Consider the following 21,405-nt stretch of genomic DNA (forward strand, 5'->3'; position numbering starts at 1 on the left):
TGGTTGACTTTGTGCATGATGGTGATCTGCGTATGGTTGTGATGGTAAAATTGTGAGAGCAAGCGTTCTATCAATTCCTTAGAATTTTTGTCGAATCGATGGTGTTCGTATTGTGATACGATAGTGTGTAGATTCTCTGTGGAGACTGAGGTTCCAGTGTCACCCTTTCCTCGTGCGCGGGGACTAGAGAGGGTTGGATGTCTCGCCCAATGACTTCGGCTCGTGTGAGTATAGTGCTCGGTGGGTGCGCCTAACTGAAGTTTTTACTCGTAATTCCTTGAGGAGTCGGGGAGATAGGTTTGAAGTTGCGATGGAAGACGACTAGAATCGCCCTGTTTTGCGAAACAGGTTTGGTACGAAAAAATTCAAGGAAACAACAGAAGCTCGCGTAAATGATTGAGTCATGAGTTTAATACTGTGATGTATTGTAATATTGTGACTTTGATAGTCTGAGTGGTGATGATCTAAGTTATGAGTTGAATATTATGTTGTATTGTAAGGTTGTGACTAGGATAATCTAAGTTATGATATTTTGATATTGAAATTATATGCTATGTTAGGTTCTTCGTTACCCACCCTTTCCTTTTTGTGGTTGTGGTTCCACCTACGATGATCGTACTTGTACGGGAGTAGATGGCGTTGCAGATGAGGCAGAGATGAAGTAGCACGACGAGAGTTATGGGAATAACTATGGGGGACTTATCATGTTTTAAAGTAATTTTATGTCTTTGAATAATGAATTTGATATTTGTAAGGTTTTAACCTTATGTTGTAAGACGCTTAGACTTTTCATGGTTTAGTTCTGCGATGTTAATTTTAAAAGAAAAAAAAACTGGCGTAAAATTTTGGATTTTGTTATTTTCTAGTGACACTCCGTAAGGGGTGTTACACGTAGCAACGACAGCAGAATTTCCTCGACGCCACCGTCGAGAAAACCATGGATCAGAACTAGGGTGAGAGCAATTGTGAATTGGAGGATTTAAGGGAATGCAAAGCGGACATTCTTGGACACCCTCTCTACGATCAACTGTTATCGACGGACGTGACGTGCCTCAAGATTGCAACGCTGATGAGTGCATATTTATGCCCACATTTATGTTTTAAAATTCAAATTTTTGATGAGATTCTTGTGTTTAAATGATTTATTTAAAATACGATTTGTGATGATTGGTTTTATCGGGTTTGGGAATTAAAGAGACTTAAAATGTTATTTTAGTTGCATAAATTATTATTGATAGTCTAATGTTTATTGATGCAGCTGGAATTAATGTTTGAATTGCAATTCTGAAAAGAATGAAAAGGCTAAAGTGCAATTAAAGGAAATTTCTGGACTGCAGTGCAATTTTGAATAAAATAAAAAGGGTTGAAATGTAATTATTGGCAAGTTTATTTTAAAATATAATTTGGAGAAAATATATCTTAAGATATTTTATTTGATATTGTTAAATATTCTCAAAAATAATTAAATATTTTTGAGATATTATCAAATATTATCAAAAATTGATTAAATCTGTTGAATATTGAAAGATATTAGATATAAGATAAAAGATCTTAAGCCTATATAAAGAGACTCAGGGGAGGCATAACTCATTCATTCTTAAACTCCTCCACTGGAAGCAAGCATCCACCACCCCTCTCACTCTTATTTTGCCATGTATTCTACTTCATCCATCGAGGGCTAAGCTTCTAGGGCTATTCCACTATAATTTCGTTATGGATTCTGAGGTTAAGTTGAATTAATGCAATTGTTTCTTTAGATTATTGATTTGAGTTGCTCTCTTTCTATGTCTTTCATCTCTCAATCATATTTAAAGCAATGATTTTTGCATCATAAGGTGTTTGAATCTACATGCAAATTAATCATATGAGTTCAAGGGTTTCTAGGTTTGATTGAGAATCTACTTTGATTAAATTTAGGAACTTTCATACGATTAAACGGGATTTTGCTATCAATTAAGAATGTACTTTGATTGGTGCTAATAATGTCAACTATAACTAATTGAGAATTTACTTTCATTAATTAGCTTTTAATTTGATTGAGAATGCACTTTGGTTGAATTCATTGTGAATAATCTAGAAAGGTCATGCATTTGATTGAGAATCTACTTTGGTTAACTGCATGATCACCCTCAAATTAATTAAGAATGTACTTTAATTAATTTGAAACTTGAACAATAATCAATTGAACAATGATCTGTGGATAACCGATTATGAATCTGTCTTGAAAAAGCAGTGGAATTAGCCTATTTCATCATAATTGTTTCTAAGTTTCCTCATTGTTCTTCAAACATTCTTCTAACATTAATTCCATTAGCATAGTTTCTCACTTTCATTCTTGAGTATTGCATAACATTCATAGGATTCAAATATTAAAAAGCAATTTCGTATTCGTTGGGAGATGACTCAGGGTTACTTTAACCCTATCTACTTTCTTGACTACTGACTTAGAAATACTGAAGTTGTCTTGAAAAGTAGTATTAATTTGATAGTTTCAACGACAGCATATCAAACGCCCATCGACCAGCTTACCAAGATTGATGCGCAGCTTCAGCAGTCGCAGCGCGTGGTGGAAAATTAGCAAACATGCTGTCTTTCTCCTCATTAACTTAGCAAACTTGTTGTCTTCTTTGTACTTTGTCAGTGCCCCCAGTTTTAGAATTTGAAACAGTGTTTTCGTAAAGTGGAGGTTTGAGAGGTCTTCGCCTAAAAGGAGATTGGGGAATTGGGGAATTGGGAGGATGAGTTCAGAGGTTGAATCTAATGGATTTGAAGGTTTTGATAGATAATAGGAAAGGGTTCTTCTAATAAACCCTTTCATTTCTTTGTTTTTGCTTCACTTCCACTTGTCATGTTTCTTCTTTTGACTCCTATCCTACAGCCTAGTTTCCTCTCTTTTCTCTCTTTTTCCAGATTTATTTTTGTACAGTAGCCTCCCCCTTTCAATTCCAGACTCTTTCTTCCTTTCATGGCTAAAGCACCGAAAAGGAACAAGAAAAGATAAAAGAACTATAGTAACAAAATGTTTTTATTACTATCTTTTTTTTATGTTCCAACGAGTCCCGCTCAACCCGCTCAATTTGAATTGAATGTGTTTGTCTCCTGTGTTCGTCTTTTCTCATGTGTGTTCAACTCCTGTGTTCACTGATCAAATCCCTAATTCCCTTTCTTTAACCCTATTTACTTAAAAATTTCTAATCCCAATAAATTCTTAACTTTACTAGTTCAATTTTGTGCCACGTCAAAAACTATTAATTTAAATAAAAACATTCCATGTAATATAAATGTTTTACATCAGCAGATTAAGTGTGCACCACGTCATCATCTGTTAATGTCGTCTGTGAAAACTTAACGGATAGAGCTTAATTGGCTCAATTTTTCAAATATTTGGGCTTAATTGGCTCAATTTTTCAAGTATATAGACCCAATTGAGACATTTGAAAATACGAGGACCCACTTGAGATTTTCCAACAAATATGAGGGCGATCCGAGGGTTTAAACCTAAAAATATATATATTTGTTTACACAAACATTCAAAATCAAGATTATATAACTCTGCAATCAATCTAGTCAAATAGATTAACATTTTTTGTTTACTAATTTATTCAGTTCACTACTTAGCCAAATCATTACCATAACATTTCTTTAAACAACAATTATAAAGCTAGCTAGTTTTACATGGATTAGACAGTCTTCAACAGTAGTTAAACATTTAGATTTAAAGAAAGTGTTGAATGGAAAATTTATTGAAACACAAAGGTAGAAAAACACACTTTGATTTTATATTGGTTCACTAAAACTAAGTTAGTTTTTCTTTAAAAACCTTTTAAGAAGTTTCACTTAAAACGACCACTCATGATTTACAAACTAACCAAAATGGTTAGACGAGTTTCACCACTCCTGGTATCAATACTAGACCAATTGTCTACAATGTTTAACTCCATTAGGTTAAACTTTACAAGTTTTTTAATTCACTTATGAATATAAAACAACAAAGTGTTTTGAAATCTTACAAGATAGAAGATAACTCTTTAAGAGAGGACAAAATCAATACAATGAAGTTCTGAAAACTTTTAAAAAAAATTTCTTAAAGATAAGACTAAAGAGATTAGAAAAAGACCAAAGAGTGTAGCAATATTCTTGATCGATAACAATAGTTTTTCTCTTCTCTTCATGCAAAATCCTTTATGTAGAATTCTTCAAAAAAGATCTACTACTCAGAGACTTTGACTTTCTTCAAGGGATGTAGCCTTTAAGATAGAATTAGAAACTATGTTGTGTCCTAGTAGAGCAATTGTGTTGAGCGTACAAAAAGAGCAGGCTAAAGCATGTAAGAGACATTCCTTGAATATCTTCCTATCTCTTAATGTCATTCTAATTCTAAGCACAACATAATAGACAAAGGAGTATTTTTGTGTTTTGTAAAACTGCTGACAAAATCACGAACAAAGAAGTTCTGAGACGTGTAGATCATTGTCCTTAAGGACTTATTCGTAGTGTATTGCGGAAGTCTCTCAAGAAAACAAAAACTTATTAGAAAATTTTGAAGATCTCAGAACTAGCAAGGAACTCTAAAGAAAGTAAAACAAATAAACCCCGGATATAAAGAAGATAAGAAAAGAAAGGAAGAAAAAACTTAGACGAGAGCTTGAGGAATAAAGTTTCCTTTTGAGAGGAGAATAGAAAGATTGATTTGGTGTGTTTTTTGGAATGCAGGAAATGCTCTATTTATAGAGCATAAACTTGGTCAAACTCGTTGTCACGGTTATGAATAATAAAATTTGACTGTTGGCACTTATGAACTTTAATGAGAGAAAAAAAAAATTGCACTTATGAATGTCAATGTGAAAATAAAAATTGTTGGCTACCATTTAAAACTAATGTTTCTTTTGCAATTATTATTATTTTATAACATTTTTTTAGAAAAGAAAAGGAGAAGGATGAAACTAAGAGGAAGGTGAATGAGAGAAAATGTTGTGTATTTAGGAATGAAGGAAATGCTTTATAGAGCAGAAACTTAGTCAAAATCGTTGCCACAACAATGAATAATAAAAGCTGACTGTTGGCACTTATGAACTTTAATGAAAGAAAACTAATTGTGATTATGAACATTAATGAGAAAATAAAAACTATTGGCCAAAATTTAAAACTAATGTTTCTTTTGAAATTATTATTATTTTATAACACTTTGAACGTACATGCATTAAAAAGTTAGACGACCTAAGCGTTTAAGGATGACACTAGTACTAATGTTTAGCGTTTAGAAAATAACGTTTAGTGAGGTTATATATATCCTAGATGGTCTAACTTTCTTTTAGACGCTTTTGTGAGTAGACGTTTTGTTATGAACTCTATAGTGTTTAGTGCTTATCAGGCATGCTTTAGGCACTTTAAAGAGTAGCATTTATTGCTTCTAACATATTGACAACTAAGAAATATTTCATTTTAGACGTTATATTAAACTTCAAAAATAAATTCTCAGACGATCTTGTCTTAACAGTGCTAAATTTGACATGCCACAAAGCTTGGGAAGAAGAGGACTATGCAATGGAGAAAATGAAAATGTCTGCTCTAGGGCACAATCTAATTATTCAAAATCTTATCAAAACCTTTAAATAGACTTAACTAAAGACATGTGTCGCAACCGGAATCGCGACGGGATGACGATCCAAAAAGAAAATCGAGTTTTGGAAAAGAGATTTGAAGTCGCCACCATAGTTTATTATGGGAAACTACAGAAAAACCATAAAACGATAAAGCACGGTCCACGAAAACCAGATTCTGGGCTCGGGAGTCGATTACGCGTGGGGAAGGTGTTAGCACCCCCACAACGCCTGCCCTAAGGCAGTACCTTTAACTAAATGCACGAATATGATGTGATTTTCAAAATGTTTAACTATCCCCTAAAATAAAATTCTAAAATAAACAAAACATATTTTTTAGTTTTTTGGGCCCGACAAGGATTGACCTTGCTCCTACGTATTCTCATTCAAAATGAGAAATCAGGGTTACGTAGTTCTTTTTGAAAATGTTTGAGAGATTTGTTTGAGAAATTGATTGAAAGATTTGTTTGAGAAAATGATTACGGATAAATTTGGATTTTTGGGAAAGTGAACCTGACAAGGGCTAGCCTTGCTCCTACGTATCTCCACTTTCAATGAAGAATCAAGGATCACGTAGTTCTGGCTAGCCATTTGTTTGTTATTTGAAATTGTAGATATTTTTAGTTTTTTTTTTGTAGATTTCTTGTTTTCTGTATTTTTATAAAATAAAGAGAAAAGGTTTTTTAGCACAAGGACGATGCGTGCGATCACACATGTGCCTAAACCTTTAAATATATTTTTTGTAATTTTAGAAAAGAAGAAGAAAAGGTTTTAGCACAAGGACGATGCGTGCGATCACACATGTGCCTAAACCTTTTAAATATATTTTTTGTAATTTTAGAAAAGAAGAAGAAAAGGTTTTAGCACAAGGACGATGCGTGCGATCACACATGTGCCTAAACCTTTTAAATATATTTTTTGTAATTTTAGAAAAGAAGAAGAAAAGGTTTTAGCACAAGGACGATGCGTGCGATCACACATGTGCATAAACCTTTTAAAATATTTTTGTTAATTTTAATTTTATTTTTTATGTGTATATAAGTAAAATTATTATATATATATTTTGAAATAGGTGGATATTTAAAAGAAATAAATAAAATAAAATAAAAAAAATGAAATGAAATAAGATGAATAAAAAGTCAAATAAATAAATAAATAATAAAAAAAACAACAAAATGGGGGTGCCAAAACAAAAAAAAATAAAAAGGGATGCCGAACGGTCAGTCGAAAAGCTTGGTTAACGAGCGATCCGTGGAAGAAAGCTGAGGCTATCGTGCGGACGTTGGGGAGAAGGCTGAGGCTGCCGAACGGTCGGTCGAAAAGTTTGGATAACGAGCGTTCGTTGGTGAGAAGGTTGAACGGTCAGTCGAGAAAGGCTTAAGGTTAACGAGCGCTCGTTCGTTTGGATAACGAGCGCTCGTTGGTGAGAAGGTTGAACGGTCAGTCGAGAAAGGCTTAAGGTTAACGAGCGCTCGTTCGTTTGGATAACGAGCGCTCGTTGGTGAGAAGGTTGAACGGTCAGTCGAGAAAGGCTTAAGGTTAACGAGCGCTCGTTCGTTTGGATAACGAGCGCTCGTTGGTGAGAAGGTTGAACGGTCAGTCGAGAAAGGCTTAAGATTAACGAGCGCTCGTTCGTTTGGATAACGAGCGTTCGTTCGTGAGAAGGTTGAACGGCCAGTCGAGAAAGGCTTAAGGTTAACGAGCGCTCGTTCGTTTGGATAACGAGCGTTCGTTCGTGAGAAGGTTGAACGGTCAGTCGAGAAAGGCTTAAGGTTAACGAGCGCTCGTTCGTTTGGATAACGAGCGTTCGTTCATGAGAAGGTTGAACGGTCAGTCGAGAAAGGCTTAAGGTTAACGAGCGCTCGTTCGTTTGGATAACGAGCGCTCGTTGGTGAGAAGGTTGAACGGTCAGTCGAGAAAGGCTTAAGGTTAACGAGCGCTCGTTCGTTTGGATAACGAGCGCTCGTTGGTGAGAAGGTTGAACGGTCAGTCGAGAAAGGCTTAAGGTTAACGAGCGCTCGTTCGTTTGGATAACGAGCGTTCGTTCGTGAGAAGGTTGAACGGTCAGTCGAGAAAGGCTTAAGGTTAACGAGCGCTCGTTCGTTTGGATAACGAGCGTTCGTTCGTGTACTTCTGGGCTTGGCCCACCGGGGTAGTTTCTAACCTAGAATTCCCCTAGGGGTTCTGCCTTCCCATTCTCATTCACTCATTCACGTCGTTCCTCTCAAATGAGACCAATGTCTCCTTCTCTCTAACCAAAAGGAGTTGCTCCTCCACGCACGCCCAAGCCTCTATCCGACCGAGAGCCGCGAGTCGCCGCCCGAGCCGTCGCCAGCTCCGCCCCCCACCGCCGAGACCATCGTCGGCCGTCGCTCCAGCTCGTCCCCTCTTTCTTTGATTGTGTAATGGGTGCCATGTGTGAATGTTATTTTCTGGTTGTCACGGGTGTGTGTGTATGGTGATGGGAAAACATGATTGAGACTAGGCACCGAGTGTGTTTTGGGTTTGGTTTGTTGGGATTGGCCGTGAGCGTGGGAGTTAGGAAGGAGAGAGGGAGCGTGGTGAAACAGAGAATGAATGGAAGTGGAGATCGGTGTTGAATGGTTGATGGCGACGGTGGATGGTACAGTGGCAAATTCTGGCTTTGATTCAGTGAAGGTAAAGTACGAGCTTGTGTTTGGGTGCTGAAAATTGGTCATTGTTCTTGGTTGGTTGTGGCTTTGTGCAATGCAGGTTGAGGATGATGGTGTTGGAGGTGGTCATGTTGACCGAATGGGATGGGTTTCAAGAGCAGAGAAACTGAAATCAGTGGTGGCTGGGGAGGATGATAGATGTAGTGCGTGAGTTGGGATGGATTTGGTTTCTTCCGTTCATTGTTTTGTTGTTGTTTTTTAATGCAGGGGAATTGTGAATAGTTGTATCAAGAAGGATGAAAATGGCGATGGTGATGATTTTGGTGGCAAAGATGGAATAGGAATCAAGGAATGAATCAAGCATGTTTCAGGTTAAAGTGGAAGTGTGCTTATGCGTTGGACCAGAGAAAGGAAAACATTCACACCATAATATCATACTCAAACAGAGCAAAATCAAGCATAAAATGACATACAATACCGCCAGCTTATATGGACAGGGTGTGAGCGAGGTGTGCTTATTCCAGTATATATGACAGTATGAACCAGTGAGGGAGTTCCTTACCTCTTGGAGCTCCTGTGTTATTGCTTGGTGCGTGAAGCCGGTGATCCCTTCTCCTTCTTCCTAGCCAACCTCTGTCTTTCTTTGCGGGGTCCCAAAATCTGGATGCTCCCACTAGGAATTAATGATCCTTTTCCTGAAGGCTCTCTCCAGTTTCTCTTTTTTGTCCCCCTGCTCTCCAAATCCCATTTTTTCTCCTTTTTTCTGTTTTTTCAGTCTGCTCCAACCTTGTGCTCAAACCTCTTTGCTGATTCCGTATGCCCAAACCAAATTGTACCAAATCCGTACGACGCCCCAACGCTCTGCCACCACCTTGCTCTCTGCAGAAAATCGTTTTTTTTCCTTTTCTGCTCCCCACGTTCCAACCTCCACAGCCAACCTCTCTTCCTTTTTCAAATCTTTTTCTTATATTTTTCCTTTCTTTTTTTTTCTTTTTTAGCCGTATTAAACAAAATATTTAAAATAGGTAAAACTTAACACTAAAATGAAAATAGAATAAAAAATAAAAGCAATAACTAAATAGTAAAATTTTAAAATAAAAATAACGTAAGAACAATATATATACATATATATGGAGAAAAATAAGATAACATATAAAAATAGATAAAACAAAAATGATGATAATAATAAATAAAACAAAAAAACAAATAATAATAAATAATAATAAAAAACAAATAAACAAGTAACAATAAATAAATACAAGACAAAAACGAGAATAAAAATAAAGATACAAAGAAATAAATAATAGATTACAGTAAAGCCAAAAACGATCCGGACGAAATTTGGTATTGACAACATGGTAATTGATTTTACATAAGTGAAAAGTGTAGCCAATGGTCGCTTTTTCATTGACATGATAGGAATGGGTGATAGGTCAGCTTTATGATTCAGAATCACACAAGACTAAGAAAAAGGTATAGTACAAAAATATGATTACATTCTTAATATTAGTCTATTAATGAACACTATGACACCATGCCACAAACAATGCTATGCTTTATTAACATTTTTAGAAGTTCTAAACAGAAGGAAGAACAGGTTCTAAATCAGACATATTATCATGTGTGCATAACTCTATAATAAATGAAAAATGAAGTGGAATCAGAATTAAAGGTTGATAAACAAATGAGGAATACCAGTAGGGATGGCAATGGATCGGATCGGGCAAGTATAGTGCCTACCTGCAACCCGACCCGTCGGATAAAACTGTACCAACTACCCGACCCGCTACCCGCTCGGGTACCCCTTTAGAAAATACTCGCGGATATTTTAAAATTTGCAGGTACCCGCGGGTACTCACAAAAAAAATATTTTATACATTTTAAAAATAAAATTTAAATAAAATTACAAAAAAAAATATAATATAATATAAATTAAATTTAACCTAATAAAATATAATTTTATTTTATTTTTAATTAAATTTAATTAAAAATATATAAATTAATTTTATTTTTATTTTTTGCGGATAACGGGTACTCGCGGGTCGAGTAGTATACTATCCTCACCCAACCCATTTAGAAGCATGTATTAAAATACTCGCTACCCGTTACCCGTTACTCGTGGGTAGTAAATATCCGGGGATAGTAACTATCCATCGCGGATTTTACTTGCAGATACTCGTGTCCGCGGATTTTTTTGTCATCCCTAAATACCAGACATGTGCACATGATCCTTAAGAGACCTGGAAGAAGCACATGTGTGAAGTTCCGTAGCTCAAAAATGTGTGGGTTTAGGTGTTGAAAAAGAGGGTACAAATATTCTGTTAGAGAAAAGAGAAAAAGGGAATAAAAGGAGACGATTACTCTTCTCTCTAGGAACATTCTTCTCTGTGAAAACTATCTTTCAGTGTTTGCAATACCTTTTTAATGTATGGTCATCACTATTCATATATCATGGAGGAATAGTGGAACCTTGGCCATTAATAATATCATTGATTGACGACTCATTATGTTGCTCTGTTACTTAATACATGCTTTGTTTCTTTTATCTATAAGATTTGGTGCTCTTGTGTACGCATGTGGCTTACAATACGCGTCTCAAAGACCTAGCAAATGACGTAAAAAAGATTTTGGAGTTGATAGAATCTCGCAATGCTAACTACAACTTACATTTTCACACTCTCAAAATGAGTATAAATGAATTGGTTAAGAACATTGTTGATACATCATTGGGTTCGACCATGAGGATACCTCTATTTTAAGAGGTAGTTCCATGGTATCAAATGATGTCTCAAACTAATCCCTTGTTGTCATGGTTTGGCTTTACCAAAACTCTTGAGCTTGAGTTCGGCCATTCACCGTATTAATGTCCTAGGTCTGATTTTTTAATTTGATGAAAAGTGAGTTCATTTAGGATTATTATGCCCAGTTTAATGCTTTAGCTAATCAAGTACAAGATGTTACCATAGAGGCTTTGCCTGATTGCTTTATCGGGGCTTAAAACCTAAAATTCGTCGAGATGTTGTGGCCCAAAGTCCCACTACATTAATGAGATCAACGTCATTAGCGAAGTTGTATCAAGAAAAATATTCGTACAAATCTAAACTATATAGTCCTTTGTCTACTTCTAAAATACACACCACCATTACATGCCCTCCTTTGTCCCAAACAGTGAAGTCCACAAGCCTTCCTCCACTCCTTTCGACACCAACATATTCGACCTTCAAACCAATCAATATGAAGAAATTGTCACAAATTGAGATTCAACTCCGTAGGAAGAAAGGATTGTGTTTTACTTGTGATGAGAAACATTCACCTGCTTATAAATGCCTCAATAACCAACACTTATGTTTGCAAATTGTTGGAGATGAGAATATAAGTCTTGAACCTAAGCAACTAGACCATAATAAATAGTTGGATACAATAAACACTCTTGAGCATCATTTGTCTTTTAATGCTTTAAAATGATTTTTTGGTGTGAGCACGATGAGATTTAAAAGATTTATCAATGGTATGATTATACAAATGATAGACAAACAATAATGGTAGTGTTAATTGTTCAAAGGAAAATACTTTTACAAATGAAAATTTTCTAGCTTAAAGTCCAAAAAATAATGTATACTCAAGTTAATGTACACTTAAATTGTCTAACTAAAATGAACAAACTCTGATTCAAGCATGTGAGAACAGGAAAAAAATCATTTCGTATTTTCAAATTCTGCACAATAGCTCTCACAACATACAAAGAAAAACACAACAAAAAGTAAATATTTCTCATCCAAATCCAATATACCCGAATTCAAAATCAAACACAAAAACACATTTAAATTTTAAAAAACACCAAAAAAGATACCATCTTCTCTTTTTAAAAACCAAACATAGAATCCCAACAATCTAAACTGTCAAAAATCGATTAAAAGAAAACCCAAATAAAATAACATATGTGTGGATTATAACTGTTAATGAAAGAGACGACGACAACAACATGAATGAAAGATATTAGTTTGGATAAAGGAGATAATTGTGTGAACAAAATGAGTTATATGAAAGAAATGAGGGTAGATGAGAAAATCTCAGTAAATTAGATTAGTATGAAAAATTTATATAAAAAGTGAAAGAAAAAAATTATGAAAGAGAAAATTTGTTATCTGAATTTTTAGATTAAAAATAATTTACGATTCATATTATATATAAATTAGTATGAGCTTACAACTTACACTAATATAAATAAATATTGAAAATATATGATATTAAAGTTGACTTAATATGTACTAGTTTAATTAAATAAAAAAATAAATTGATATTAACTTAAATAAATATTAAAATTAAATAACATGTTTAGTCTTATATATTTTTAATATTTGTTTTAATTAGAATCATTTAGTCATTAGAAAAGTTAAATCTAGTTATAATCACAAAGGTGGTTAAATCAATTCTATTAACATTAGTTAAACATATTAATCTCACACTAACATAAATATTTATTTATTAAAAAAATAAAAAATAGCTTCACTTAGAATCGACTAAATTGGTTTTATTAATTGTTCAATAATTTGCAAATAATTTTACGTTTCTTTTACTTTATTTTTTGAATTAACATTTTTTTTTTGTTATGTTGAGATAGCAAAGTCTGGTAATATCACAATTTAGTTATTTGATGGATATTTCTTCTAGCAACCCCTTTTTTCTTCTTGCATCCCCTAAAATCATATATTCCCATTTTATCCTTATAAATTTGTAATAAAACATGACCTTCTTTGTTGAATTACTGTTACTAAACCTCCGTTTCTTCACATTCTTCCGGTAGGAGTAGGGGTGGGTGTGAGGCGTTTGAGAGTTTTAAGTAGATTATGGATTGTGCATTTGAGAACGTGTTACCATATCTGAAAACATGTTTAAGATTAAATATTTTCAAACAACTTTGTAAATATACATTCTGGATTTAACAATTCTTAAATATAATTCCAAATCCAGTGAGATATAGTCGAAAATAAAGATATTTTTTGGAATATATATATATATATATACAGATCCGTTAACATATTCCGGAATGCTTAATTCAGAAAAAATTATTATTTTCCGGAACGTGTAATCCAGAGAGTGAATTGACAAAGAACAAACTTGCTTTCAAATACCCCACACGAAAATTTCCATACTAGGCTCAATTCATGTTTAGTATTTGTAAATTTTAGGCTTCAGTTCGTGAACTTCAAAAGGGAGCATCATCTGAGAAAGAGAGGAAAGAGATCGATTTCCAGATTCTGAAGAGACCCATGTTGGAGTTCCAAAGTGAGAACATTGAAATAGTGAGAAGCTATGCATGCGAGCCTACACGTCAAGTGAGACTATTCAATGGTGTCTTGCTATTAAAGAAACATATTCGGAGTTAATTTACGTAAACATTAAAGATAAAAAGAAAATAACAGAAGAAAAGTAACTTTTATATATACATGTATTTTATTCAGTTGATACATAGTGAAAAGTTGTGTATGCAGTGACAGCATTTAAGTAACATAAAGCCAAAACTTTTAGTTGGTTTCAGTTATATCCAACAGCACCATCATTAATCAAAGCAGAGACGTGTAAAGTGTATTTGATTGATAAAGAAACATGAAGTGGGTTTAGCAGAAGATGAATTTGGTGGTTTGATTTTGAGGGTCCATCTGCAACACAAGTGACCTAAAACCTTATCTGTCATACTATGAATGTGTTAGGTCGTTTGCATACAAAGTCTTGTCTCCACCTTTTACCTCTTATACAAGAACACTTTATTGGAGTTGGTTTTACTTACAAAATATGCAAGTACACCGGCAAAGAATCAATGTTTACAACATTATAAACTTGGATTCTTAATTTTTCATTTAATTCAATTCAGTTTAATTAAGATATTCTTGAACAATTCTAATCGTGATGTTATCAAATCCATCAACATCACCAACTACTCAAAATGACTTCAAGGTTTACAAACATATCTTTAAGTTAGCACCTTTTGGGGTTTATATTGCTAAGCTTATTAAGCTTTTTAAAATTTATAATGCTATGAGAGACACGAGGATGAAGGAAGAGGAGGATGTTTAGTAAGAGAAGAACTCAATATCCATGACAATTTGTTTTTCACAGTTTTGAAATCACCAGCAGGTTTATACTTGTTAACAGCTAATTAAAAAAAAGAAATTATATATTGACTGTTTGAAAAAATATATATTTTAATTGTCCTTTTACGTTGAAGTAATTTCCAAGTGAATCACTTTTAAATATGAAAAGATCAAATTGGATATTTTAAATGAAAGTAGATTAAATTGATTACAAACACTAAATTAAAAGACTACGAGTAAAAATCCAGACATAAATATATCATATTCTTAATTATTTCTAAAAAAAAAAAGTTGCTATAAATCTTAAAAATTTTCAGTTCTCCATTAATAAATTTCATGATTCTACAAATTTTAATAAATTTTATCTGATAGATAATGCGTTAGATAAAAAAAATACTTCATTTGTAATTCATGTTAGAAATATTACTTCTAGACAAATAAGTTAGCCTCCAACCAGCATTTTTTATTACAGTTCATATACTCGGTTTAAATATAAAGAAATGCTAACCAAATTTATAACTTTATGTCTTTAATGTTATTATTTCAAAAAAATATTCTTATATTTGAATTTAATTATAATTCTCAATAAATATGACTAAGAACAATTAAGGAAATGTATTTCATTTAATTATAATAGATATAAATAAACTCAGTTAATATTTTTAACAAGTAAAAAATCAGATATTTTCATTTTAGTCAAGTATACTAGGGATCGTTAAGTAAAAATAATATCACATCAAAAAGACATAAAACTAGGTTTTAATTTTAACTGATTAATAATTATATACAGAAACCTAGTACTATTCCCTAAAGTCATAAAGTGCAACCATATGTCTTCCTTCAAAATAACGATATAGATTATACAGCATAAAAAGTAATTTTAATTATAGTTGTTTCCAAAACCTAGTGAATTTGATGAATAACAGGTACTTTTAGGTTTCTACTTGAATCTCCAATTCTTGCAAACAAAAAAGATATATAAGTCATATTTTTCTTCATTAAAGATTTATATATAACTCGTTCAACAATAACATCAACAAAAATATGTTCAGTAGTAACAAGAAGTTTCTAATATTAAAGTACAAAACAATAATAAGATTGAGGACTTCAGCACTGATGAATTTAGTGTTTGAAAAAATAATTTTGGTTGAAATTCACCTATGTTCTGCGAGTAGATTTTGTGATATTATATCTCAATACTAGAGAAAACATATCCTTCATTGATTTTCATAACAGTTATGCACTTTAGAGATGCTTATAATTAACTAAGGTACACATCAAACAAGAGGAACTTTGAACTTGTGACTTTTCCATCTTTTGAACTAGATCCTACTCTGTGGACAACCTTAACTGCAGCAAAGCCATTAGCATCATAGTACTTCCCAGTGCCTCCAATAACAGCAACATGTGACTCAAACACATCACTCTTGTGCACTCCAAAAAGTCTCACTCCATCCTCATACCCACCCTTCAAGAAACTTGCTGTGATAGCCACCATGTGGCTACTTCCATCCTCAGAGCCAACAACATACACTCCTTCTGCTTTTCCAACATTTTGCAGTTCATTTCCATCACTTTCAACCAGTTCCTCATCTATTGATGTTACTGATCCATACTCCAGCTCTTGAAGTGTTGCTCTGGTGGGAAAAGAGAAGCCAATAGCAGACAGATCTAGGGTTTGAGAAGGTGCATTATTCACTGGAATTTTTGGAGTGGATTGGGGTATTTTATCACTCACATTACTACTTGTTGGTTTCTCTGAATATTGTGTGCTACTACCATTCAGCACATCCCTCATTAAAAATGTTATCTTTTGATGGCCATGGTTATGGTTAGAGGATGGAATATTGGCAAGAGTTCTTCTTGCTGAAGAAAACTCACTCATGAACAAAAGTAACATGAATATCACCACAAGAGAAGGAATTAGTCTACCCATTGTTGCATAGCTTTCTTTTCACAATACTTTGCATTTTCATGCTTGATTCACACACACACATATATATATAGGCTTCAACTAAGTGTGGTAGTTAGAATAACTCATAAGTAGCCTTATTAATTAGATCGTTTGACTTAGAACAAGCAAAATTAGACAGTGGATTAAACTCATCCAACATTTAATTTTTCACTTGTAATTGTAGAATTTTGATTCTCTACTGAATTTTTAATTCAATCTCTTGTGAATATATTTATGGAAATTGATTTTGACGATTTAAAATATATTTTAAAAAATAATACATCAATATGAGTATATTAATAGCGTTGCCATGGTGCCATAAATTTGATCATTGAGTGACAGATTCTACATACTAAGCATTAGGTCGTTTCATGAAAATCTCTCTCAGTGTGACGTTTCATCGTTTGTCACTTGCCATGTCGTGGACCAACTCCACATGTTGTTGTCTCTCATTTCTGAATGCTGAAGACTTCAATTGGAGTGGTTCCTCTAATGAAAAATCTTTTAAAAAATTTATACAAATAGACAAAAAAAAAATATGTGCATAATTATAAATTTTGGATTTATTTAACAAGTTGAACTATATTTATCGAATTTCACAAATACCAATTATTCCCCACCTCTCACTCCAGGGTTTAAATTTTTCTTTAATGAACTTTTTCTACTTCTAATTAATTATTTAAAATAAAGAAATATATAAGTTATAATGTTAATAAAAAACATTATCACCTCAATATAAACTAGATAAAAAGTTGTTCTATCTTATACCTTTATCTTTATCCGACACACACAATCTAAACAATGAAAAAGTTGTCTTGTTATTACACAAAAATGACATTTATCTTCAATTCATCATAAATCTTCTCAGTTTTGCGACTGGTAAAAAAATATCTCACGAATCTCCTCAATTTTGTCATTGTAAATCGACAAAAGTAAACAGCTCTATCATTTTATTTCATCGTTCGCAAATCCATATGAACAATAGAATGAATTTTCATCGTTCGCAAATCCATATGAACAATAGAATGAATTTAAGTGAACACATGTTTTAAAGATAAAAGGAAAATAAGAGAGAGAAGAAAAATAACGGTTATATTATAGTGAAAAGTTGTGTACGAGTGAGTGCATTTAAGTTACATAAAGCCAAAGGTTTTTGGTGGTTTTAGTTATATCCAACAGCACCATCGTGAAATCAAAGCAGAGACGTGCAAAGTGCATATATGATTGATGAAGAAAAATATTTTTTTCAAATGGGCAGATATGTGATATCATCTCTCTAGATTAAAAAGCTAAGGAGTGGGTTAGATTCGCTTTTGCAGAACATGAATTTGGTTGTTTGATTTTGAGGGTCCACCTGCTTCAACACAACTGACATAAAGCATCATCCATCATAGTATCCATGTGTTATCATCTTTCTTTTTTTCGACAGACTATTTTATTAGGAGAATTCAATTTACAATCTTTTTTCTATCTTTCAAATTTACTAAATCAATTTTATAACTTGTTGCTATTTCCCTTCAATGCACCTTTGCATGAAGCTGCAGACCCATCAACTTAATGCCATACAGGCCAGAAATATTGGAAAGAAAATAAACATAAAATTTTGTTGTATAATCTAGAGGAATTGTTATAGTTAATCAAATTCTGTGAGTCTAAACTTTACTTTTGGATAGAAATAAAAAAGTAAAATAATATATAAAAATGAAAATTTATTAATTTGTTGATTAATTCATTGTTTTAAAGTTTTTGAATAAAAAATAACGTTAATATAGATTAGATTTAGGTCTTATTAATATTAATGTTGTATCGAAATATATATATATAGTAATAAGATTTAGGACTTTGCCAAAAATAATGAGGAGGAATATGAAACTACGATATACGAAGGTAATATGCTCTGTTTTTGTCAATTGTATGACGAGAATGGAGAACATTTCGTGTTTTCTTAATTATCGTTTCTCAAAAGTTGTTTTGGATATTCAATAAATCATAGAAGATGACAGTAAAATATATTTTATGCAACATCGTCATACCCACGAGACACAAAAGCTACCCCACTTATTAAAAGAGTTATGAACACATGACGAATTTTGTGGATTGTTATTATGGGAGGGGTTACGCAGTTATTATAACAACTATAACATATTTCATTTTTAATATAATAAAAATACAAAATCATAATTTAATAAAAAAATTAATTTCACTAATTTTGTTTGTACTGTAGTAATGATTAAGAAAATTGAATACATATTTGTTCTTCAGTTACATTTTTATTAAATAAAAAACATTAATGCACAATCTACTTTAAAGGGACCACGCAGAATTTTAAATTTATAAAATAAAAAGGGAAAGTTCCTTCAAGGTTAGGTTAATTACATATTAATATTATTTTTCAATAAACACAAAGGACAATTATTAAAGACCAAATAATATTCAATTAACTTAATCATTGAAATTCAAACAAAACTAACGTAATTAAATTGTGTTTTAAGATTGTTATTGTTTGGATTTACTAAAAGTAAAATACGACAATATTTGTTGTAGTGACTCAATCTATTTACCCTATTAGAGGAGAGACCCAAATAATAAAAAAAACTTTGAACTTGTCACCTTTTCTTTTCTTGAATTAGGTCCTACTTTGTCAACAATCTTAATTACAACATAGCCATTAGCACTAAGTATTTTCCAATGCCTTCAATAACTACAACAAGGAACTCAAACACATTAGCATCGACTTTCAACTCATCCAGTCCAAAAATGCATGTAAATAGCAACAAGTGAGGGAGGAGGGGAGGATGGGAGGAGCACTCTATGCGAGAAGAGAGAAGAAAGGGGTGTATGCGACAGGGAAGTAAAGTTCTGACAGGGACATAGTTGGAATAATAAAAAAATAGGGAGGTGCAGGACGAGACTAGTGAGGTGCAGGGAGAATCACTCATGAGATTCTTCAACTATACGGGAGAGATTCCTGAGTTCAGAGGTGATCATTCATAACTTAGCTTTTAATTTTGCTGACCATGCATAGGTGAATGTCTTCAATGAGTCAATAAATTGTTTGTAGGTGTAGTTTATTGATTAAGTAGTGGTAGGAAAGCTATGTTGTGCATTTGTCCTCGATGCTAGAGAAAGTGTGGTGTGTTTCTACTCGAAACCATTTTAGGTAAGTTCCAAGATGATATGCGTTATGTGATGAGTGTGAGAATTGTGCATGGTTCATGGTCAAGAACCCATAGGAGGGGTTGGGTTGTGGTTCATGGTTCATAGTTTGTGTGACCTCATGAATGGCATGATGAATGCTACCATGGAGTTTGTAGTGTTTGGGGAACTGATTCTTTTGTTTTAACCGGTTCTTGAGTGGTTGAAGGACATGGAATCAGTTTTGGGAATCAGTTTTTTTGTGGTTGGAACTAGTTCCAATGGTTTTGAAAGTTCTCAAAATTTTGCTTTGTGTTGCAATAAGTGATGGAGTGGTTCAAGGAGGTGTTTCAAGGGTTGAGTGACAAAGACGTGTAGTGGTCATTAGTGGAGGTGATGTCACGGTGATTGATGGTGGAGGTGATGTCATGGTATTCGATGGTGGAGATGACTTCGGCGTTAACCATTAGAGGTGGTTCAATGGTTCATTTTGGGTGGGTTTTTTTTGTGGTGTGTAGTTAGGGGAGTTGGTGTTGTGTGCTCGTCATGGAGGTGATGACGTTGGCATGTGTTTTGCTTCATGAAAAATCTTCATATTACTTTGATTTGAATCTCATTAAAACCCCCACATTTAGGTGATATATCCCGAAAGGAGGTGTTATGTGACTTTGGTTTCATGATGTAATATGAGTTCTTGATCAATTTGGTTTTTAAACTTATGTAGACTTCTTATAAAGGTACGATATACAAGTTTTATGCATGATATGTCACGAATAATGTATTAATCTGAAATTATATTTTTTATTTTTGAATGAAAATGCTTATAGTATGTACGTTGAGTTATATGAGTGAGAAGAATTTTAAAAATATTATAAATATCTATTCTAAGTATTTTATTTATTAAAAATTTTGAATCAGTTTGATAAGAAATTTATCTAATTTTATTCTCATATAAAAAATCTATATTTATGACTTCTTCTTTATTTTTTAAGTAACATACTTATATTTTTTTTTATATGTAATTTAGATGGAAGAGGAATTAGATGTGTCATTTTCCATGTTGAAGATGTAGTAAATGATGTTATTGATGTCAACTTTAATATAGTTACACACTTACACCGACAATTACAATTGTGCACAATAGTGATCGTATTATCAATGTTATGCATGAATATATTGAATATATATTCAAGTTCAAGAAATAGTGTTTAAGATTTTGTCCTAGAGAGAAAGCGTTATAGAGAGTAATTAATGTCTTACCTAGTGCATACAAATCGATGTCATGACAATATTCAGATGGGATCAAAGACATTTATTAACCTATGTTAGCTAGTAAGGGCAATTGGGTTAGTGAAGGATGTCGTATAGTACATATTGGAGGAAAGAGTTGCTAAATTTCTACACATCGTTGGACACAATGTGAAGAGTAATAGTGTGTCACTTTTCCTCTATTATTATGGGTCGACTGTTAGCAAACATTTTCATAGATACAATTTTAACTTTGGAGTCAGAGTTTTTAATTCAATCAACGAGATAGAGGTATATCAACATGTCCTCAACAATAGTTGGTTTTACTCATACTTTAAGGTAACAATGACCATAATTGTATTTCTATTTTTGCAAAGTACATGAATGAAACAATTTTCATTTACACTTTTAATTTGTTTGGATTAGGATTGTCTAGGGGTCATAGATGGAACTCATGTTTGAGTAAAGGTTCCAAGATCTTAGGCTTTCAACTATCGAGGAAGGAAGGACTGACTAACTCAAAATGTCTTTGTGAGTGTGATATGAAATTCACATACATGTTGGTCGGATGGAAAGTGACAAAATTTGATTCAAGAATTTTGAAAGATGTCTTAACGATTTTTATTTCGATTTTGTGTTATATGTCTTCAACTCAGATGGAGGGCTTACATGACGAAGAAAATCATCTTAAAAGATGAATCTACCATTAACACCAAATTTCAGCTATTGAAAAATTAATCCTT

General features: G+C 33.0%; 1 protein-coding gene across 1 annotated transcript; it reads right to left on the reverse strand.

Annotated features, from left to right (window-relative positions):
* Nucleotides 1-15,431: 15,431 nt before the first annotated feature.
* On the reverse strand, nucleotides 15,432-16,295 carry LOC124820754 (dirigent protein 24-like). The gene has a single exon (XM_047292515.2). The coding sequence runs from the start codon at nucleotides 16,259-16,261 to the stop codon at nucleotides 15,587-15,589; it is 675 nt and encodes a 224-aa protein (XP_047148471.1). The 5' UTR covers nucleotides 16,262-16,295; the 3' UTR covers nucleotides 15,432-15,586.
* Nucleotides 16,296-21,405: the final 5,110 nt, after the last annotated feature.

The sequence above is a fragment of the Vigna umbellata genome, chromosome 3, assembly GCF_029865625.1.
Source record: "Vigna umbellata cultivar VRB3 chromosome 3, Vumbellata_1.0, whole genome shotgun sequence".
Classification (NCBI taxonomy): Eukaryota; Viridiplantae; Streptophyta; class Magnoliopsida; order Fabales; family Fabaceae; genus Vigna; species Vigna umbellata.